General features: G+C 43.6%; 3 protein-coding genes across 8 annotated transcripts; 2 read left to right on the forward strand and 1 right to left on the reverse strand.

The window, feature by feature from the left end:
• The first annotated feature begins 657 nt into the window (after positions 1-657).
• Positions 658-5,059, forward strand: LOC147185809 (protein FAM110C-like). Its single transcript, XM_086104136.1, has one exon. It carries the CDS (start codon positions 2,088-2,090, stop codon positions 3,057-3,059), a length of 972 nt encoding a protein of 323 aa, XP_085960262.1. The 5' UTR covers positions 658-2,087; the 3' UTR covers positions 3,060-5,059.
• A 364-nt stretch (positions 5,060-5,423) lies between these two features.
• LOC147185810 (F-box only protein 25-like) lies at positions 5,424-22,070 on the forward strand. 5 transcript variants are annotated; one of them, XM_086104130.1, is made up of 12 exons: positions 5,516-5,628; positions 6,053-6,188; positions 7,968-8,071; positions 8,164-8,213; positions 8,484-8,576; positions 8,648-8,741; positions 8,956-9,140; positions 9,275-9,457; positions 9,704-9,850; positions 10,091-10,117; positions 11,323-11,444; positions 21,933-22,070. In XM_086104130.1, the coding sequence occupies exons 2-11, from the start codon at positions 6,070-6,072 to the stop codon at positions 11,410-11,412; spliced, it is 1,092 nt and encodes a 363-aa protein (XP_085960256.1). In that variant the 5' UTR covers positions 5,516-5,628; positions 6,053-6,069; the 3' UTR covers positions 11,413-11,444; positions 21,933-22,070. The 5 variants fall into 5 exon arrangements, with proteins under 5 accessions (XP_085960261.1, XP_085960256.1, XP_085960259.1 ...); XM_086104135.1 differs by lacking the exon at positions 21,933-22,070 and having other exon boundaries at positions 5,424-5,628; positions 11,323-12,117; XM_086104133.1 differs by lacking the exon at positions 10,091-10,117 and having other exon boundaries at positions 21,933-22,069.
• Positions 12,135-21,038, reverse strand: LOC147185811 (uncharacterized). 2 transcript variants are annotated; one of them, XM_086104138.1, is made up of 6 exons: positions 20,605-21,038; positions 19,909-19,953; positions 19,609-19,681; positions 17,063-17,116; positions 13,984-14,099; positions 12,135-13,341 (listed from the first exon to the last, which is right to left on the reverse strand). In XM_086104138.1, the coding sequence occupies exons 3-6, from the start codon at positions 19,669-19,671 to the stop codon at positions 12,963-12,965; spliced, it is 612 nt and encodes a 203-aa protein (XP_085960264.1). In that variant the 5' UTR covers positions 19,672-19,681; positions 19,909-19,953; positions 20,605-21,038; the 3' UTR covers positions 12,135-12,962. The 2 variants fall into 2 exon arrangements, with proteins under 2 accessions (XP_085960264.1, XP_085960263.1); XM_086104137.1 differs by lacking the exons at positions 19,909-19,953; positions 20,605-21,038 and having other exon boundaries at positions 19,609-19,891.
• Positions 22,071-22,094: the final 24 nt, after the last annotated feature.

Below are 22,094 nucleotides of genomic sequence, written 5' to 3' on the forward strand. Positions count from 1 at the left end.
GTTTCCCACAATTGATCTGTGACGCACCAAGGATGAGTTATTTATTACTACTGTATTCCCCTGCATTGACTTGTCATGTAAAGCGGTTATATAACTGCCTAAAAATTACATATTTCAACATCTGTCAACATGAAGCTCAGCACAGTTTAGTGTCCAAAAATGCAGCTGCCCAGACAGTAATAATGTAATAAAAAAATGTCAGTTATCGGCTCCCGGGAGAGTAGAAATGATAATAATAATACTCGTAATGTCTTGAGTGAAAAGCTCACAGGAAGGCATTGTTTATGTTCTTGGCAGGGAATTTCAACTGTGACCAATCATAGCGTCGAAGAATATGTTCCAGTCTCACGTTGTTGCCCTCATACAAACTTTAAATGTTTGGAATGTTTTTTTCTTTTTTTTTAAAGCACAAATGCAAAGAGACATTGACCATGTGGGTGGGCTAAGTATGATTCACGGACATCATACGGCCCAGTCCTTTCTTCTGGCCCACCAAGCATGAGCCAGAGTCATGTAATATTTGTTGCATCACTCGAGCCATTCCCCCCCCCCCCCCCCCTAATATTGGTTTTATTTGATTAAACACACACACACGGATATACAGTATGTCCCCATTAAACATAATGTAGACTGCAAAAACACACGGCTATAAATCAACATTCGATTCATAAGCCAAATAAAGAAACATCTGGGAAAGTAATATATCTTCTCTTTTTAATGTAGACTGTTTTTGTATTTTCTTTCGAAATGAATGTTTTTAAATGTAGGTACCGTTTTTATACGAGGACCGAAGGAAGACGAACAGTGCCCAACGGAACAGCTTTCCAGAAATTCCAGAAAAATGCGTTCATATTCAGGTTTTGCCCACGTGAGGTAGCTAAAATGGATTCCCTCATCATGATTCATGACTGACATATTGGATTGATATAAAATTTTTATAATAAATCTATTGAACGGGCGTCGGGTCACCGCCGAATCCCCAAGCGGCCCATTTAAAGGAAGCTGGCCAGAAAGGTATGTGCTTCAATTAAAAAATAAATAATTAAATAAATACAGCACCCTCCCCCCCCCAAAAACAAAACAAAAAAAAAACAATCAATGCTCTTGGAAAACAGATGTGGAATGAAGACTGAGTCCAAAAAAATATAAAAATGTGAATCAATTTGAGGGATACAATAAGGAAGCGGCAGTCGTGCAAGTGCAGAAAATTGATTATGTACGACTGTGGCTTTGGCCGTGGGGGAGGTGGCAGCATCTAAGACTTTAGCATGACTGCACACAATGCATTCTAGTGCTGCCCTCTGCCTTTAGGAAATTCTAATTCATGACTTAACGGAAGCACATGCCCCCCCCATTTGGATATCAAAGCCCTTTGAATCCGTGCAGAGTGTCAATTAAGAATTATGTGTGCCTCTGAGCAACACATTAGAAGTTTGTTCCACCCTTCCAGTTCAGTTAAAAAATTGAGAAACACAGTTTATTTTTGGTTGGTCTGGGGGAATTGTCAACAAGTTGTTTTACAAGGGGATTTGTTTCAGACCCACACGGTTTTGTTTGATGAGGAGATTAGCATTAGCTTGCAGGGGCTTGCATGTGCTTATCAGTTCGCACATTGTTTTTTGGGGGTTTTTTTGAGGGGGGGGGGCTCTAAACGCAATCCGTTTGCATTGTTCCATGGATTTTGCAAGTACAGGTACTCTACTGTATACTTGCAAGTGCAACATAAAGGAATGGAAAGTCAGACTGTAGGGTTATCTTATCTTATCTTATCTTAAAAAATCCAAGCCTTAGTCTTTAGGTTGTAAAACATTTTCTCGCCGTACCCTCTTAAGAGAAGGAAAGTGTCGGCTTTCACTTCTTCTTCCTCACGGTCCTATCAGGTGTACTTTGAACATGCCCGTGTTTGACTCAAAGCGACCTCACACAGGATGGGTGGGGTAGGCGAGAGGCGTGTGTCGCAACAGAACGGGAGAAACATTAGGAAACATGCTCAGGCAAAGAACGGGATCGAATGGAATCCTGTAAACCAAAGGAAAGATCGCTCTTCCTGAGGTCTAACCTTCGATGAGAGATCGGCCCCGACCGCTATGGAGAGCCCCAGCGAGACCTCAAAAATCCTGGAGAAGGGTCCAGATTACCTTCGAAAGCAAATGGAACTGGAGAGTGAGGTAAAAGGGCCCATGAGTGCCGTGGAGAGACTGGCCGCCAGCAAACCCAAATACGTGAAAAGCCAGCAGGTGGTCAACTCCACTCAGGAGCCACTGATGAGCCTGCCGTCCACTTCGAGCTCCTTGTCCTCCAACTGGAGCTCAACACATCCCCAAGTGTCTCCGCAGAGCTGCTCCCCGGCGCAGGTACGTCGCTCCAGCTCGAAAAAGCGACCCGACTCCATCCTGATTTACAGGCAGAAATGTGAACTGCTGCGAGTGGCCGGCCATGACCGCAAACATCACATCACGCGGAAGCTGCTTCGAAGCTCGGCGAGCAAAACGACAACCTTACCCGAGGCGGCTGAGAAGGAAGTCGACCGTGATGGCGGTAAGGAAGAACCCGGCACACCTGAGGAATCTGCAAGGGAACATTGCTCAAGTGCAAAGTCCCCAACATTAGAGAGAAGGCGGAACGGAGCGACCAGAAACCTGAAGAGTGGTCCAAAGGAGACATCCGCTAATCTCCTGAATGTCCCCGTCAGGAGAGGTAAAGGGGTGGGTCGATCCCGCTCGGATATCAGCTCCAGGTACTCCAAGAACTTTGCGGACTTTGACTCCTTCTTCAAGTACTGCGGCCTGGACGGGGAGGTCATAGAGTCTCTGGGTAAGGAGAATTTCTCGGCACGCTCGGACGAGATGACGCTCAAGGTGCGCAGCGTTAGCGCGGCCGCATCGGACGGCGGCTTCTCCCGGAGCAGCGACGACAGCGAGGGGCTGCAGGAAGATGTCCTGCACAAGAAGATCCGTCAGGAAACATCGGTCATCGAGCGGAATGCAAGGATTATCAAATGGCTATACAGCTGCAAGAATGCTAAAGAGAGTGGGAAAAAGTTGAGAGACCTGGACTAAAATCCATCCACTCATCATCTATTTTTGATACTGGTTAGTCCTCATCGGGATTCGGATCAACCGGGGCTCATCGCAACTGACTTTGGGTGTAAGGCACCATACACCCGGGACTGGTCTGGACAAGACAAGCCTCACAAAAACTCATTCAGCTATGGCCCCCGGGGATTGAAAAAAAAAAAAAATACAAAATAGTCCATGACATGTTTTCTTGCTCAACATGAAATTGGGCGGTCGTGACTATTAATAGGTCCAGTGGTTTATGCGTCGAGGTCGTGGAGTTTGCACGTTCTCCCCGTGCCTGCGTGGGTTTTCTGCGGGTACTCCGGTTTCCTCGCACGTTCCAAAAACATGCGTGACAGGCTGATTGAACACTCAAAACTTGTCCCTAGGTGTGAATGTGAGCGCGGATGGTTGTTTGTCTCTGCGTGTCCTGCGATTGGCTGGCAACCGGTTCAGGGTGTCCCCCGCCGACTGCCCGAAGACGGCTGGGATGGGCTCCAGCACGCCACCCGCGACCCTCTATCATAAGCGGGCACATGGAAACTTCACAAGGACCCTTGCCCTAAACTGAGCAGCATGTCGACCATATTGGTTTAACTATTCTCGACAGGAAAACGTTTACAAGGGAATTAGTTGAGACGAGCCCAATTGTTAAAGCAAGTATTTTCAATCCCAATGTTCTCCGCCGCTAAAGAATCGAATTGCGTCAGATTCTGCGGCAACGCTCGAGCACAACTTTACGCCAAGCCTAATGACTCACTGATTCACACGAGCCCGTGTGCCTGTCCGCATTGTCCCTTCGCTACTCCCCCTCCCCGGACCCGGGAGCTAGAATTGTTTGTCGCGGAAGGTCGTAATCTGCGGGTAGTGGTGAAACTGGATTTCTTTCCCGCTTTGTCTCTCCTACTTGCATGCAAACAAATGTTTTACGTATTCCTACGCACACTGGATATCTTTTAGAAGTCTGACTGACATCCCAGACAAGTTGCGTCCTGCCCTGTAAGACCAATTTCAAATGTACCACCCTCAGGCTATTTTTTTTTCCACAGCTGCCTTCTTGTAACATCACTTTTTTTTTTTAATTTATGAAAGGGTAATATTTTTCGCTTTATTTTTTATTTTGGGAGGCAAACAGTTCACAAGTGCTTTCTGAGTACTCATTCCCGACTCCAGGGACCATATCAATTTTCGCCAAATGTATTCATGAAATGTTTTAGGGATTCTGAAAACAGCTTCTTTGAGTTTTGCCAGATGACGGCTTTAAATCTCCCGGTTGTCCATATATGGTCTACAGGTTGTAGTTTTTCATCAGTGCTCTTGTGACAAGAGTCCTGCTTTCAAGCAAAGAGGAAAGTAGCATCGGGATATACAGTACAAGGGGTTCCTCTGTTTTGGACATTTGAAGTGGTTACAAAGTGCCCCAAAATGAACTTGTTTGTGCAGCGCAAGAAACTCAGTGACTGTAATTTTTTTTCATTGGCTCGTTTGATATTTATGACCTAGATGTGTTTTTAAACAAGTATTTACTGTCATTATGACATTTTGAGGTTACAGCGGTGAGCAATAAAATAGCAACTGTTTTTCATTTCACTGTTTTCAATCCAAACATGATGCCAAATTCGACTTGCAAAGGGACTCTTGAGCAACCTGCTTAATATTCAGCATGTCTGGTATGTATGACACACTTTATTTTTTTGCCATGTTATTAGATTTATATTATTTCTGAACTGCTCCAGATGATTTGTGTCACACTTGCGTGCTTTTACATTTATGAATGTTGATATTTTTACGAGAATTGCGACATAATGATTGTGGTGGTATTCCCCGCTGGATTAAGATGGGTAAATGGCCACTAAAGGCCTCAGTAATAAATGCATGGCCGCCCATTGAGCTCTCTGATTACTGTAATTGCATTCTTGCTAGTATTACCACTTCTAGGAAATCATGGGATCTTTGTTATTGTTATTGTATTAGTAGTATATTAAAAATGATAATCCGTCCCGGTGGAGTAGTGGTACACTCGCCTGACTTGTATGCGGGCAGCGTGCGATCGATTCCCACTTAGTGACCGCATGGATGTGGATGTGGATGTGAATGGTTGTTTTTCTCTATATGTGCCCTGCGACTGAATGGCGACCAGCTCAGGGTGTAGTCTGCCTTCCGCCCGAATAGGCTCCAGCAACTCCCCACGACCCTATTCAGGATAAACGATGTTCAAAATGGATGGGTAATTCTCCCTGGCCCCCACTGGCACAAACCAAAACAGTACAGCATGTGCGATGTCCACCGTCACGTGTAGCGGAGAACCCCCCCCCCCCCCCCCCCAACAAAACAGAGGATTAGAAGGAGGGGTTGATAAGATTGACAGCTCTTCCCGGCCAATCCGCAGCGGCTTTCTGCGTGGCAACAGTGGTGATTTCCCGCGCTTGGTCCAATCGGAGAAGAGAAAGGCGGAGCTACGCAGGAAATTTTCGCTGTTGTTTACTTCCGTCAATATTTCCTGCAGCTGAGCGAGAAGAACAGCGACGGGGGAAAAAAAGACAGAAAGCAATTGTCATTCTTCGTCAAGGTTAGTTGATGGCTTTATTTTTCTTAGAATACTAGTTTTTATGTCGGTGGTAGACCTTTACCGACCTTAAGCGATAAACTCACAGCTAGTCGTTCATTATGATACAGAAACGAACGACGTGCAATGTGTCAGCCGAAGTCAGTTCCTCTTTTTCTATCAAACGAAGGCGAATGTGTTACCAACAAATGTGTTGTTATGCAAACCTCATCGACTCAGTGGAACTTGCCGTGGAGCCAGACAACCTCATGTCAGTGGTTGTTGTCAGTGTAAACGGCCCTGTGTGTCAAGTTTGTGGTTTGAAGACGTCATTCTGTGTCGTTGTCTCACGTGTGTTGTCATGGTAACGTATGATGATTGTCATTTAGTTCTTTTCAGGTTCTTGGTAACATTTCTCCTCCTTGTCGTCCATTGCTCACTGTTCCAGCCCTTTCTCCGGCTAGGATGCCTTTCTTGGGCAAGGACTGGAGGTCGCCAGGATGGAGGTGGACCAAGACGGAACACGGCTGGAAGAGGATCATCTTCTATGGACACGACATGGACGACATCCACAGAGAAATCGAGTAAGAATTAATAATAATTACCAATCAATGCAATTGTTGCAAACAGTACCTTTTAAGTCCAAAGATGGAGTTTGTTCGTGTGGAGAGGTGGGACTTACTCACATATGTGTCATTCATAAAGTCCCAAGTCTAAGTCTTCATGTTTCCAGCATTTTAGCAACTTACTGTGGCAAAAATCAAGTTAAGTCCAGTCCCCTCCTTATAAATTTCAATCAATGTAGGCTATGATGACTGACATCTCCCAAACGCTTAAGAAGCTCATCAGTCCATTGTGAACATGGTGTCATTTGTTCTCTGCATTGCCCAAGTGGCAGTGCACAAGCGCGAATCTCAACGCTACCAGTCGGTGACGTCTCACTCGATCTCCGGCTTGGCACCTCGCCAAGTGGCAGGCAGCTTGACTCAAGGTTTTCATGAGGGGCCTCATTCAATGGAGCTGGAGACAATCAATCAGGCTGCTAGCTGAAATGCTTGTGTAACTTCACATTTTGTAGTACATCCATCAACACCGGCATCCACTTATCGGCACTGTACACGATAAGTCTGATAAATCAAGATTAGAACAAAGTGAGCTATGTCTTTTTCCCTGGAGAAAATAAAGTTTAACCCAAGGTGGGACTAGCTTGTTGAGAAGTGCAACCACGGTCAGTGGAATGGTGAGTTGCATTTTGGCTAGGTAAATAGCCATGCTTCTCTTTTATTTTATTTTTATTATTTTTTTAGGCAGAGATCTTCCCGGGAATGTTGACATCTCAGTATCCTTCAATTCCTAACCAAAGTGTTGAACACCGTAGCTTTTTTACCGCATGCGTTTACGCCCTGATCTTAGCTTAAAAATTTGAACTGTCCATAAAGATGAAGAAAAGAGGATGGAAAAAGAATCTGACCCTGCTTTGTATGAATACGCATAAAACCGTCGGGCTGAGTCTCGGCTGTTCATGAATCACTTTTAGAAAGGTAGGCTTTACGAACAGAACATTCCACAGAGGTCATTGGGACCTCGGAGGAGTCACGACCTGCAGGTGTGCCGACAACTGATAAAGGCTCATCACATATCTTCTTAACTCTTCAACGCGGTCACCGCCAGTTGTTTGGAAGTTGGCCAATCAGAGAGCTCCTTGTTTCCCCACATGTGCACGGCCCTTGTACAACGTCCAGAAAGCACTTAGTCGTCTGTGGACGAAAGAATTGGAAACAGGTTATGGGAATTTCTCTGCTGCTGATCAACCTGACTGCTGGTAAATCTGCTCATCCTGTCGCGAAATTGACGGAAATATCAATTTTCCAACAAAGCATCCCGATTTGTGCAATAGGTCATTTTAAAAAGTGGGAAAAAGAAATGTAGAATTCTGGATGGTTAAAAAAAAAATCTGAGAATTAAATAGTGGGTCTTTTTAAAAAGTATTTTTTATTTTTAAAGGAAAAAAATCTGCCTGGTTATCAAGATTCTTTTTAAGGGAATATATATATATTTTTAAGTAGAAAAATATTTGGCTAAAAAAGATTTTCAGCGAAATGTGTCACTATTTGTTATGGGGAAAAATGTATTTTAAAAAAAAGGTGATATTTGGAGGGAGTATAATTTTAAAGCAAAAAAAGTATGTGATGTTTTCAAAAAGTGGCAATTTTAGGCCAAGCGCAGTACACCATAATCCTTTTCTTTTCCAAGTGTTTATACCGTGATGCACTTCTCTTCTGCTCTACTTGGAAACTGGAAGAACTTTTGTCGACTCCGTTGAACCAGAACCAACGCAGTCATCCGTTTTCTAATCCCAACAGATTCACCTGTGACGACAAAGAAAATCTGTTCGTGGAAAACATTTGTGAACTTGCCCGTGTGAAAATGAGAAAGGACTTCTACAACCACAATACCAAATCTCAGTGTGAGTTTTTTTTTTTTTTTTTTGCAACTATCACATTCGAGTCCATTCATGTTAATCTGCCACCCCAATTTTTTTTTTTTGTGCGGGTGTAGTTGTTTTCAGGGATAAATGGATCTATGTGCAGAAAGGCAGCACGAAGGAGGTCAGTGCTGGATCCCTTTGTCACCTGACACAGTCAGTGTTATGCTTGAAACATTTTCAAATAATACAGTAAAATGCGATTGTGAAAAACCAAGCCATGTTTTTCCCCTTCTCAAACGCTAGGGGGCGTGTCCGTGAATGTGCTGTAATCACGCCCTGCTCACATGTCAACTGTCAATCAAATACCACTTCTCTGACCTGGGAAAATGGATGCTGCTACTTCGACTCACTTCACAGGGTTTTGAATAATATTGTTTTTGATTGCACACAGCGTCATGGATATTGCACTCTGGGCGAAGCGTTGAACCGCCTCGACTTTTCCAGCGCCATCCACGACTTGAGGAGATTCAACTACGTGGCAAAAGTGAGCGAGCAGCGCCTGGGTGTTGTTATTTGGTACCCGTTGGTCTGTCTTGACGGTGCATTGCGCTTCAGCTTTTCCAGCTAATAGCCAGATCCCAGCTGACGTCCTTGAGCGGAGCAGCCCAGAAAAATTATTTCAACATTCTAGAGAAGATTGTGCGAAAGGGTAAGAATGTGATGATGTGTGTGTCAGGTGTAGGGTCTGTAATGTTGCATGTCCATATATATATATATTTTGTACCTTTGTGTCTCACAAAGTTGTGTACATCCACATTTATGTTCCGCCATGTTGTGTATCATCAAGTCTTTTGTCAATAGTCTTTGGATCCTTTCAGCGATCATAATTGTTTTCTTTTTGCTTCGCGCTTTGCCGCCGCCAGTGGTAGAGGACCACTACAATCCACGGCTGGTCAAGGAGCTCCTGCAGGATCTGAGCGCGACGCTTCACAGTCTGACCCTACACGTGGGTCGATGCGTGCTTGTGGGCAACGTCAACGTCTGGCTCTGTCGACTGGAGAATATTCTCAAGTGGCAGCAGCAGCTCAACGACCTGCAGATCCCCAAGGTACGCATCCGCTTGCTCTCACGTTCGAGGGTATATTAACATTTTTAGGAAGAAAGTTTTGGAGCATATTCCCTCTCGATAACCGGGGTAGGGGCTGACTGTATTTCAATCTCCGTATTGTTTTGTCTGCGCAGCAAATGCGCTCCGGCATGTCGTTCAGCGACCTGCCGCTCTACATGCAGAACAAGATCCTTTACAACCTCTCTGACGCCTGTGACATCATCAACTTGGGACAGGCCACGCCCACGCTGCACGTCCTCAGCGAGAACCGGACACTGTGGAAGCGGCTGTGCCATTTCCACTTCTCTGATAAGCAGGTGAGAGAAGCCACCGCTCCCTCTGCTGACCACTGGAGGGCAGCATTGCTTCGTTGTATTCGCGTCCTAATTCAGTTTCCCACCTGTTCTTGAGCCGAGGCACCCATTTTATATTAGAACATTTTGGAAGGCCCACCACCAAGTAAAATGGAGTGGTTGGGAGTCTCTGTCCTAACAGGGTTAAATTTGGTCCCTGTTGTCATAACGTGTGTGTGTGTGTGTGTGTGTCCCTGGGGATTCTTTTAGCACTCTTCCAGGAATTTGGTCCTCCCCAAGAGCGACAGCGTTGACTGGAAGCTGATGTACTTCACCCTGCAGAAGCGTTACCCCATGAAGGAGCAGTATGGCGACACGTTGCATTTCTGCAAGCACTGTAGCATCCTCTTCTGGAAGGTAGCGCCATTATTTGTTCACTCCTTTCAAGAAAAGAAATTGACAAAGAGGCTACAGGACTTGAGTTTAATTTGCATATTGAATGGGTCATGTTGACGTGACGTGAACGTTTAGTAGTGATGATACCTTTCCCACATTGTTTGCTTGCCCTGTGCCCTATAAAATTTCCCGTGTGCCCTTTAACCTTTGTTCTCTTTCCCACCGTTTCCTCCTCCTCCTCCTCCTCTTTGACCCCTTAAGGATCGCCACCTGGCCTTGTTGTTCAAGGTACCTTTTGTCCCACCGTGCCTTGTTTGTTTATTTTCCCTCATTCTTCATCCCGAGCCACATCATCAGTGCTTCTTTTGGACATTTGTCATCAACCCTGTTTGTTTGTTTGTTTGTTTCATATTTGATATGTCATATTTACACACTATTTCTGACCAATCAGTACACCTGCTTAATCAATGCATTCAAAGTGTGTTCTTGAATTAGTTCATTCTGTGATTGCCAAAATGTATTGGTATGTTGGCGACCTCTAGCGGTAGACAGAAGTATAATTACTGCCAATGAACAATTTTGTTGAGCTGAATTTTATACAACTGAATATTCTTGTACTTGGTGTAAAATGACAACCACCGGGTGAGTTAATTAGTCATGGAGCCAAATATTGTTTTAGTTGGTTCGTTAGTTAGGCATGACATTGTATTAACTGCAGTTAGTTTTTCTCACAATGACACTAATGTAAGTTAGACAAGGAAATGTTATGAACCCCCTGAGTTAGTAAGTTAGGGAGGAGACTGGTATTGTTTTACCCGGTTATTTAGTAATGAGCTCGATAGTTAGGTAGGGCCAAAATCGTGTTTACACTCATTCGTTTCCTACAAATATTGTATTGTTACTTCCTATGTTAGCTAGCTAGCTAGCTGGCTGGCCTGTAAATTACACACACAGAATGGTTTTATCCCCGTTTGTTAGTTGGTTGCGAGGGTGAGAGTTGTTGACAAAACTCCAGTTTGTGAGTTGGTTATGAAGACTCCAGGTACTGGTATTGTTTTTGCTCCAGTTAATTGAAACTTATAGAGGCAAGATGAGTTGTTTGTACCCCAATTAGTTTGATTGTTGGTTAGTTATGAAGTCAAGTCGTTTTGCTTTTGTTCAGTCAGTGGGTGGTATTGTTTTTACGTCAGGTAGTTAGCCAGCTCGTTGGTTTCAAAGATGAGCGGCAACATTTTTAACAGTGTCAGTTATAAAAGCCCTTGCTAATTTTTTTGCCGGGCAGGCAGTCAGTTCGTCAGCTATGAGGCGGACCTTTGTTGTTTTTATCTGAGTTAGTTGCTTCTGAAAGTGATTGGTATTTTATCCGTTAGTTCATTCTTTAATTAGTTACAATGGCAAGCGGGGGGGGGGGGGGGTAATATAATAAATAAATGTTTGCACCTTGTGCTTTTAATAGTAGTAATAATAATAATAATACGTGGTTGTTTTGTCAGGACTGCGGCCACCCGTGCACCGCCAATGACCCGGAACGCTGCCTTGTGCCCATCTCTCCGCAACATTTCATCGACCTCTTCCAGTTCTAGATGCTTCCTTTCCTTCCCTAGTGTCCAAACCTGTGAGTGTACGACATCCTAACGTTGTTTACCTTGCATACAAAGGGCTCCAAATGGAATGCATTTGAACATGAATCTCCATTGCGCACAACTTTTGTGACTGTGGCAACAGGGAAGAATCCCCAGTAAATAGTACATTGCAGATTTTTGCACAAATATAGGAGGAAGGTTAAATAAATATATATTGTTTTTATATGTATATATATATATATATAAGTGTGTGTGTGTGTACACACACAGTATTTAACCGATATATATAATATTCATGTACAAAGTGTAAAGTGAGTTTTAGCGTGTGATGAGAAGTATGGAGTGTCATTTTCAGAAACTTAATAGTGGTTTTAGAGAATTGGAATGGATGGATTAATCGATTATTACGCTCAGCTCTCCTCAAACGTTTATGTAACAAATGGCTGTTTTGTAACGTGATGCTTTTTTTCCCCGCAATATCTGACCGCATGCGTCCGTTTTCCATTGTGCTCTCGTTATTCCGTTTCCATGAACTGAGAAAAGTTGTCAAATGGAAATGTCAAGTGTTATTTACGGGCATTGGGGAACCTTTTTTGTAATATTTCCGCGTGTTTCCACGGTGCTATTATGATAATGTGTTTGGGACAGGAAGTAGCTTAACCAAACGATTAAATATTTACAAAAAATAAAATAAATCATACAGTGGTGTCATTTTTCTCAAATGAAGTTGTGGAGGTGATGCTTGCTCCGATTTATTTATTACCATGAGTGCTTGAAAGAAAAGCACTTCATTCTGCTCTGTAAAAAGTTAACATTGGTGACAGTCAAATGGCTGCCTCAGGTAAAACATTACAACATCAAAGATACTCATTAGTACCCAGCTTTTTTTCATTCGAGACAAAAAAAAAAGTGATCAAATGAAAAGATTTGTCATATGCATGCTTTCCCAATAATTTACTTGGAAATCATACAGATTTGATCTAGCTTGTAAAATTGTCTTAGATTCATTGTGATTTTTGTGTCATTGCAATTTAGGAGAAAATTGCAGAAAATGTTCAGCGGTTTTAGACCCGACCGTCCCGAAGGCACTTGAAATTGTAGATTTTTCCAGCAGTATAATCATAAATACTCAGCATAAAATCATCAACAGTACGTGTTCTTCTGTTTAAATTCGCACAAATGTACACACTGCTGGTCGAGAACAGAAATGACAAAAAAACAAAACAAAACAACGAGGTGCTCTAAAATGGCCACACCAGCGTGAAGCCCCTGTCCGCACGCTGGCTGTAAAAAGAAAAACATTAAAAAAAAAAAAAAAATTCTGCCTTTTCTCCTCTGCCAATGAGCCGCTCTAAAGAACATGCGCACACTCACAGCCGACAACGAGGCGCTCTAAATATTGCTTATTGATGCCATTCATACAGAGTAGACACTGCAAACAAGGCGGAAATTCAATTAAATACACTCAATTCAATTGCAGTGTAAAATGTGTTGTCGGAGCTAGTACACGACATCAGGCGGAAGGGGGCGCTGAAGGGTTAAAATAAGGACTATTTGAGTCCTTCCCAGGTGCCGTCCGACACCATCCCCTTGCTCATCCTGCTGATTCCGGCCAGCCTGACTTTGGCGCGGGACGTCCACGTGACGGCGCAGGCGGGGTCTTCGGAGTGCGACAGGTTGGCGTAGCGGGACGAGTCACCCGTGTCGACAAGATGGGGAGAGGTCGCGCGTCCGTTTGGGATGGCGCCCCCCTCCTGCGGGGCAGTAATGTCATCTTTCCGAGTTTGGGGCGTCTCCAAGCCGTTGGTCTTGTCCGTTTTTTTGACAGGAGAAATTTGTCTCATAGTCATGGTGACGCTTTCCCAGAAGCAAAGAGCTTTGTCGGGCTTCTCCTTCCTGTCTTTCTCGCATTTCACTTTCTTGTGACATCTACAAAGTAACCAAAGGAAACGCCAACACATGTTTATATGCCAGACATCGCCCAATACTAACCCTCATTTTAAACCTTACTTTGAATACCTAATCATGACTCGAAGCCCTATTTTGAAACTCCACTTTAAAGCCACAAACCTGGCGCGAAACCCTAAACCCGATCCATAACCCTTTCAAATCCTAACCCAGGTTTTGAAAAAAACAAAACTAAGTAAAACCGTCGCCAAGACTTCAAAATGGAGACCCTAACCCTTGTTTGAAACCATATATTGAAACCCTGACCCTGACTTGAAACCCTAATTCAGAACAGTAACTTGAACCCTAGCAGTGACATGAAGCATTATTTTAAAACCCCAAACCTGGCTTGAAACCCAACTTTGAAACCCTATTCCTGGCTCCTAACCATAATATTTTTTTTAAAAACCATCAACCTAAAACAGTAAGCCTGCTTTGAAACCCTTAACTTAACTTTAAAATTCACTCAGAAGCCTTAACCTAGGCATAAAACCCTAACTTTCAACAATAACTGCGGCTTGAAGCCCTAATAGATATAAAAGATATACCTGAACTGGTGGTAACTGCAGAAAATACTGTATTTGAAAATGAAGCTAAGAAACTCAAATCAGGTTTGAAGTTTACCCTGGCCGGTCCGCGTGCTTCTCTCCGGTCAACAAGAAGTGCTCATCGTCTTTCGAGGAGAACATGTTCTTGTCCTTTCTGTCTTTTTTGGACATCATCTTCTTCACCTTGGCCTCCTGACACAAGAACACATTTACATTGGTTTCTCTAGAATTAGCGTAACATCATTGCTAATGATTCCCACAAGCATTATAGTAGCTAGCTAATAGACTTTTGTCCCCCCAAAATGTCAATCATTTTGCTTCAACATTTTGGTGATTACATTGACATTTCATTATCCTTTGTTTTAGGCGTCACGTTCACGTTACGCTTCAACTGGGTGCGACAAACCGCTTGTAGCAAGCACGCTGTACCTCTTTTAATTTCCTCCAAGTGATGTTATATTCTTGACAGCAACCGAGGGTGTATTTCAATACATTCCAGTGTGGGGTTTTTTTGTTTTTTTTATTGAAGCTTAAATATATTCAAAGCATGTGGGGGGGGGGGGGGGTCACATTATATCAAAACCTGTATCACAGATTGGATCTGGAGCAGATTCTTCGCGAGAAACGAGCAAGGGATTTTGCATGATATGCGTCCATTTCGGATGGCGTCAAACTGACAATTTTAGTAGTGCAGGTCATAAATATGACGCATGAAGTTCTTGCACTCCCCTCAAGCCTCAGCAGACTCATAAGAGATAAGCGGCAAGATTCTGGAATAAACTTTACGGGCTCGAAGGACACGTTTGCTTTCGGTTCTCCTCCTCCTCCACACATCTGTGCCTGCCTGCCTGCCTCTCGCCTCCGCCTGGCTCTTATCAAAACATTCCCACTACTCATAACACGGCTTTGATGAACGGCCCTTTCTTTTCGCTTAGACTGCTTCTCGTGTTTCCATGCGAAGAAGCCGCTCTTACGAAGCAAACCAGTGGGACGATGGTCGTCGTCTGCGAACATTTGCGGAATGTGTCAGGAATGTTCCGATTAGATAGCAGGAAGGTTTGGCGGAACACTTTGTCCTCCAGGGACACTCGTTTCCAATACATGCATCAAAATAGCCAGAATTGACTCGAGTTACTATCGCAATTGTGAAATGCGACAAGCCGTCATTTATATTCCAGCTGACCAATCGAAACGTCCGCGGCACAACGCGGGAAACGAGAAATGCCTTTTCTGCGCACTGCGGAAATGACGTCGTGTTCGCTTTTGCATCCTATTAAAAAAAAAAAAAAAAGTTTCAGCCTATTTTGGGCCTTGTTTTTAACTCCATGCTTATTGTTCTCTTCCAAAGCTCTGCAGTCCCTTAAACAATGTTGCCTTTCCTTCCCTTCTCCGGCCCCAAAGTACAAACAGCTCATGAAATATGTCCTGTTCACAAAGTCACCTAATACACCCGACTCAACATTTTGTGGGACGGAGATCTCAAGATAATGTTACATGAGTTTCAAGCCAGAGCTATGGTTCCTGGGTAGCTTTTAAAGCTAAGATTAATCTTTTTTTTTCTTTTTCCAAAAGTGGTGTTTCAACACTGGGTTGGCGTTTTAACCCTGGAGAACCCACGGGGTCTAATTTGGCCCCTATAAATTCTGCTACACTAATGCTACGCTGAAATCCCAAAGGGTCAAATTTGGCCCTAATCCTAAATTAGGATTAAAGCATTAAATATTTGAAGAAACATATATGTTGGTGTTCAGTGAACATATAGCAGTCATTTAATGTATAATTCATCATTTTCCAAAGCAGAAAAAGGTTCTTGGGTTCTCCAGGGTAAAAGTTGGATTTCAAGTTCGGGGTATCGTTTTAAACCAGGGTTAGTGTTTCAAATCAATGTGACAAATTGGGGTTTTAACAGAGTGTTAGGTTTTTTTTTATCTTGTAGTCACGGGCCACACTGTAGTTACGGTTTCCCTTGGAGAGGTTCGTTATGAATTTTGGGAAACCATATCCATGTTTAAGCACCTCCATATATTACATACACAGCGATTAACAAATTGATGGATAACCAGTTTTAAAATCATCCATCCATCCATTTTCCGATCTGCTTTATCCTCACAAGGTTTTTGGGGGTGCTGGAGCCTGTCCCAGCAGTCTTTGGGCAGTAGGCGGGGGACAGCCTGAACCGGTTGCCAGCCAATCGCAGGACACATAGAGACGCGCTCATACTCACATCGATGGACAATTTCGAGTGTTCAATCAGCCTGCCACGCATGTTTTTGGAATGTGTGAGGAAACCGGAGTACCCGGAGAAAAGCCACGCGGGCACGGGGAGAACATGCAAACTCCACACAGGGAGGCCGGAGCTGGAATTGAATCCGGTACCTCTTCACTGTGAGGTCGACGCGCTAAAAACTGCACCACCGAGTCGCCCGTTTTAAAATCAGAACTCAAAAATAATGGCTTGTTCAAACATTATTTTGGATGACATATGACAATTACAAATTTCGGTTCAGACTTTAGCAAGCATCATGGAAGTTGATATGCTTGATTTGCTTTCACAGGCCACATCAAATGATGCGGCGGGCCACATCTGGCCCCCTTGCCCTGACTTTGTCACCCATGGATTAGAGTTTCAAATTAATATTTAAAATCAGGCTTTCGGGTAAATTTCAAGACGCCAAGTTCGGGTTTCGAGCCTGGTTTAGCGGGTTTCAGATTCAGCTTGTAGAGTTTCAAGACAGGGTTTCAAAGTAGGGTTTTTTAAGGCCGGACACAGAGCGGTGTAAGCAAACAAGAAAAGGAGGAGACAGATTAGGAGTGATAGAGTTGTGCTGATGTTCAGCTGACTGACGTGTTTACTGATAAACACTGGCGCCTCTGCGGTGCTCTACTTTATCTCAGCTTGTTCTCATCTAACAGCAACGCCGTGTGTGTGCGTGTGTGCGTGTGTGTGTGAGTGAGTCAGTGTGCCACAGGTCCACTGCTCATGTTGTGTTAGCGCCTAAACTCGAAGTTGGGTCCATTGCTTGCAAAATTCAATGCTAACGCCGTCTGAAGAAAGATAGATGGAATTTTCTTTTAGTGACTCCACCGGTATGGTGGAACGTGTCGATAAGCGAGTGCGTCTTTGTGAAGCGAGCTCGCCCCGCAAAGTTGTTTACCTTGGTTACGCCTGTGACGGCTTCCTCCTCTTCCTCTCCTTCTATGTCTTTGTCCTGAAACGCACACGTGCCAGTTAAGACAAAAGCAACTCACAAAGCAAACACACACACACCAGTCGGTGTGTGCGCGGCGTGTGTTTCCTGCCACTCGGTTTAGTGGGTCTATATCAGCCCCTGAATTTTTTTTTAAATACAACACAAAGTACTGTACTGCTACTTTGAGGCCGGTCATTTTCGCAATATTCCAGATTTGACTTTGTAGTACTTATCTACTAATCTATCGCTTCAAATTTTGACTCTTGGGACTTTCTTAAACCATTTTTTCTTTGCACAACAGTTTGAAACATCTTTAAAGACCCTCAAGTAAAGTTTGAGATTTGTTTCTTAATAAAATGTTTGATGACAAGTACTGAACATGTGTGATTGAACTGTGTCATACGGAATCGTGTGGATAAGATGAGAAAACCTTTATTTGTCTCACCGTGGAGAAATTGCCAATTTTACAGCAGCAAAATTATGAAAGGGAGAAAGTAGAAGACAAAAAATTATATAAATAAATATAAAATATATATACAAAAAATATAAAAAAATATCAAAGATGCGATGTTAAATCGTTTTTCACCAGCAGCTTTAGAGTGCCTCGTCGCGCGCGCACGTTGAGATTGTCTCTCTCGTTGCCATGGTGACCTTAAGATCCCCTATTTATTAGCTCACTCACTCCCAAAGACGTTTTTAAACGTCTTTTCAGACTTGGCTGGTACTGAATGAGTTAATAATAATAATGATAATAATAATAATAACACCGAGGGCCCCTGCTGATGTTCCAATCTTATTTTTTTGTTTTTTTAGGATTTGCCACAATGGCTTAAACGTCAAATTACACTTCAAGGCCTGCAGGAGGGCAAATAAAAAAAAGCTCATCATTCCAGACTGTACTCAAAACCGAGCAAAAGGATCACGTTGAACTCATAGGAGCGCTTTCGGAAGGCCCCCCTGGAAGCCTCTTGAATTGAAAGTGAACAGTGAGAAAGCAAAAAGTTGCGACAGAGAGAGAGAGAGAGAGAGCCCCGAGCGAACTCTCCAGGGGGTGGACAGAAAAAGACGTGCAATTCTTAGGGTGGCTCGACCTCATCATGCCTGCCGAGCGCAGAAAACTTTTTTTTTTAATACACTGTCGGCGATCCCGCTAATGCGCTAAAAGGGTCACGTGGTGGACGATTGGGAGTACTCACCCGCATCATTTCCCAGCATTTTTCAAGTCGTTGTGATGATGTTGATGAAGCGTGACCTTCCCCCGGCCCACTTTTTGTGACTCCCACCCTGGGAAACGCTCAGACCTGTTCTTGTGACTTAGCTTAGGCCCGTGGGATTTATTTATTTTATTTTTTACTGATACGAGCACCAAGGAGGCATCAAAGTGCCAGTCCAAATTCTCGGGAGAGCAGGACATTGGGGAGGTCCGAGGGGTTAGAGGTTTCTACTGTGACATGCGAAAAAGCCATGACGTAAAATGGCTTCGTCAGCACCTGGTCATAAATGCAGCGAGAAAAATAGCCCTCTAATAATATTGTCCTTCTAAAACACATTGTTTAATTTTTTTTTTTTCGTGTGATGCTTATGACATGTGATACAGTTTCATTAGCCCGCCTACGTTATGTGTTAGCATTAAGCTAGCAGACTAAGTCATTTGAAATGTGGCACTCTTTGTTTTTTTATGTTTTGTTTGGCAGGAAACCCCAGCTGGGATTGGCATGAAACAACTTTAAAATAAACGCTCAGAGGAATCAGAAAGATTTGACCCACAATAGTGTTTGCAGTTTTAAATGTGTGATCAGAACGGCACAGGTGTCAAACTCGAGGCCCGGGGGCCAGATCCGGCCCGCCCGGTCATTTTATGTGGCCCGTGAAAGCAAATCATGTGTGTCAACTTGCTCAAATCTGTGCCGAAATCTCAAATTGTCACGTGTCACAAATAACGTTGAGATTTTGCTACACAGTTTACACTCGCTTCAACAATAACTGGAAAAAACTATTATAATTGACTGATTTCAAAACTAGTCATCTATCAATTTGTCGTGTACAAGTAATAATTTTGTGGTTTCACCGTCATAGCGGCCCTCCGAGGGATGACATAACTCCAAATTGGCCCGCGACTAAAATGAGTTTGACACCCCTGCCTTACGACCTTCCTCCAGCCAACCCCCCCCCCCCCCCCCGCCCCCCCAACCTCGAACCCCAGCGACACCTCGACTTAGACCAGCAACTTGCAAACTATTGCTGACATAGCGCCTCTCACTGCCGTCACATGCTGCGCTCACCTGATTCCACTTTGGTCCTGCTTCCCTTCGACATTGATTGACTTCAACTAATCATTGAAAAAGTCCCTTCTGATTAAAAAAAAAAAAAAAAAAAGCTTCTATTACACTTCTTAGCTTCTAAAGTTGACCTGTGTTGACAATTGTGTGACATCACCAGAAAGCCTATTTTATTTAGTTATTTAGTTATTTTACTGTATTCAATTGAGTTGTGTCAAAATGATGAGTTACCTTATAGGAGTGACGGTAGTGCCAGGACATGTCCTCCTCCTCGGACGCGTAATCCACCAACATTTTACTCTTGCTTCTCCGGAACATTGTTGGGATGACAAAAAATGTCACCTTAAAACCTCAAAAAATCTGAAAATACTCCAAATTGTCCTGCTGTTGTTGCCCGAAGAGCAGCGCATCCAGCTATTGTTCATTCATAAAAGTCGAGTGCTGCTCATTTGCCGTGAGTGTGCGTGTGCACGCTTGTGTGCATGTGTGTGTGTGTGTGTTGTCTTGGTTGGTGCATATTTACGTGACCACCTGGGCTGGCTCCTCCTCTCTCCCAGTCGCCCCTTTTCACTCCTGCTGTAGCCGAGAGAGACATACGGTGATGTTGTCACACAACAATCGAGAGTTTGCACTTCTGGAGGGGTCGGCGCGTTCTTTTGCTTCGCTGCTTATTGAGTGTTTTGTAACAGTGCGTTTTGATCGTCAATATCAAGAATTGTTCAGTAAACCAATTCGATGTGATTCATCTACTGCTCAGTGCAGGGCTGGTTCTAAGGTGGGACACAGGGCCGTCGGCCACCCCGAAAATCTTGAAAAACAATTTGCCTCATGTGGCCGTTGATCGAATCAACCAGTAAATATAAATAAAATATTGCTGCTTGCTTGATTGACTTTCTGCATGTTTCATAAATTCAAGTCAAAGGATTTTCAACGGGCCCATGTGAAGATTAACCCTTTCATGGACAGCGGTCACTCGAGTGGACAGCTTATCATGTTATCAGGTTACAGATGATCATTATTGGTGCATGAAAGGGTTGAAATACTGAATGGTTGATCGATTTATGATGTCTGTGCTGAAATGATGCCATTTTTAGTTGAATACGACTCAAGCGTATGACTCACGAGAAACATTTCGTGAACCTTGAACCTGATCAATGTATGAATCAGTCTCCCGTGTTGATGAGTGAACCTCGTGAGCTCGCCCCCCGTCCGGTTAAGACCGCTCACCTGACTCCGAGGTCCTTGAGTTCCCTGTTGCGCTTGCTTCGCACGCTTACAGTAAGTTGGTCAGGAATGCGGACGAAATCCAAAAGCGCTGGCTTTTTAAGGAAGTTGAATCCATTTCGTATTCAAAGCATGCCAACCGAAGATATTTTCGACATAAGCCGGCGTGCGTGCTCTTCGACTCAAAATGTGCGTCATAGTTCCCAATGGCATACAAATTTGATTTCTAGAAAATTACATCTGTTTTTTTTCCTCCGCCATTGTGAGCCGCGTGCTGCTTTAAAACCTGCCACCTGCAAGCAAAAACAACGACCGGATTTACCGAGATGCCTGCAGCCTGTTTCAGTTCACCTCGATTCACTTTTCATCGCTGGCGTCTTCGCTCCTTCTCAGCTGTCTCGTTGCCTTGAAGGAGACATTCGGCCCTTTTGTTGAAAGTAACAAGAGCCTTCTCCCGAAACAGCCTCACAATGGACCCCTGTGCGTGCGTATGTGCGTGAGACCCTCACCTTCCCGAGAACCTGACAGTCAGGATCCACAGGTGTGCTGTTGGGAATAACAACAATGACTTTACATTTTTTGGAGCGTTTTTTTGGGGGGTAAAGATCACGTTACATTCACACTGGCGCAATGACCTGGCATCTCACCCCCAGCCATCAAGTCTCTGCGACCGGGAGAGATTTTGGCCCTTTTCCCAAGCAGCTTAGATCCAGAACTGGGTCAGAACACAGTGGCCAGCATTAGCAGCAAAGCACCTGACACAAAGCGGTCCTTCCGAGTTGTTCTCGTGTCCAAACTATTTTTACATTTGGCCGCAACTGTCTCCATCCGAAAGTTGATCCCGTGCATGGTCACGGTTCAGCACCTGCAGAATCACCTGTTCGCTGCAAAGTCATATCTTTGTTGAAAAAAATCGAGGCATTTAACCCCCCCTTCAAAAAAAAAAAATTTAAATTTAAAAAAATTCTCAATGTATTTTTAATGGTTTTTTTTAAAATTTAACTCAAGATGGCGCCGCATGAGTGGCTGCCTTTACAGTAGCAGCTCCTATACTTTTTGTTCTTCTTCCTTTCATAACTTTGTTGCTGTAAATCGGAATTTCTCCATTGTGAGATGAATACATTTTTTCTTGTTCTTATTCTTTTTGTCATTAATGTGAGTCAACTATATTTGGAAAAAAACATTTTTCGAATGTGACGGGTTTTTTTTATATAGGGAAACAAGCACTCTATATGCTGTACTTTAAACTAATTTTCATGTACACATGTGGTGAAGACGGTAACTTCCACAAACAACACGGACTGAAATTTTTTTTTGTTTGTTTGTTGCAGAACTCAAAATCATACCACTTTGGAGATGTCATATGATATGAAACGATGTGCACGGTGAGATTTGATTCGTCCAGCCTCTGTGGAGGTGATTGGGTTCACCTCCACTGATTCAAAACAGAAAAGAATCTCTAGTGACCTCTGCCGTTCACAGTTGACCTTTAT

This window comes from Hippocampus guttulatus, chromosome 23 (genome assembly GCF_054856545.1).
Source record: "Hippocampus guttulatus isolate MCC_2025c chromosome 23, RoL_Hgut_1.0, whole genome shotgun sequence".
NCBI lineage: Eukaryota > Metazoa > Chordata > Actinopteri > Syngnathiformes > Syngnathidae > Hippocampus > Hippocampus guttulatus.

Bases quoted from the DNA above. Each gene is read 5' to 3' on its own strand.
- LOC147185810 (XM_086104135.1), top strand. From the start codon at position 6,070: ATGCCTTTCTTGGGCAAGGACTGGAGGTCGCCAGGATGGAGGTGGACC. The intron at 6,189-7,967 runs GTAAGAATTAAT...TAATCCCAACAG, and splicing joins GACATCCACAGAGAAATCGA to ATTCACCTGTGACGACAAAG. The intron at 9,141-9,274 runs GTACGCATCCGC...TTGTCTGCGCAG, and splicing joins ACGACCTGCAGATCCCCAAG to CAAATGCGCTCCGGCATGTC.
- LOC147185809 (XM_086104136.1), top strand. From the start codon at position 2,088: ATGGAGAGCCCCAGCGAGACCTCAAAAATCCTGGAGAAGGGTCCAGAT.
- LOC147185811 (XM_086104137.1), bottom strand. From the start codon at position 19,695: ATGTTCCGGAGAAGCAAGAGTAAAATGTTGGTGGATTACGCGTCCGAG. The intron at 17,117-19,608 runs GTAACTCATCAT...TGTGCGTTTCAG, and splicing joins ACTACCGTCACTCCTATAAG to GACAAAGACATAGAAGGAGA. The intron at 14,100-17,062 runs GTAAACAACTTT...TTCTTGTGTCAG, and splicing joins CCGTCACAGGCGTAACCAAG to GAGGCCAAGGTGAAGAAGAT.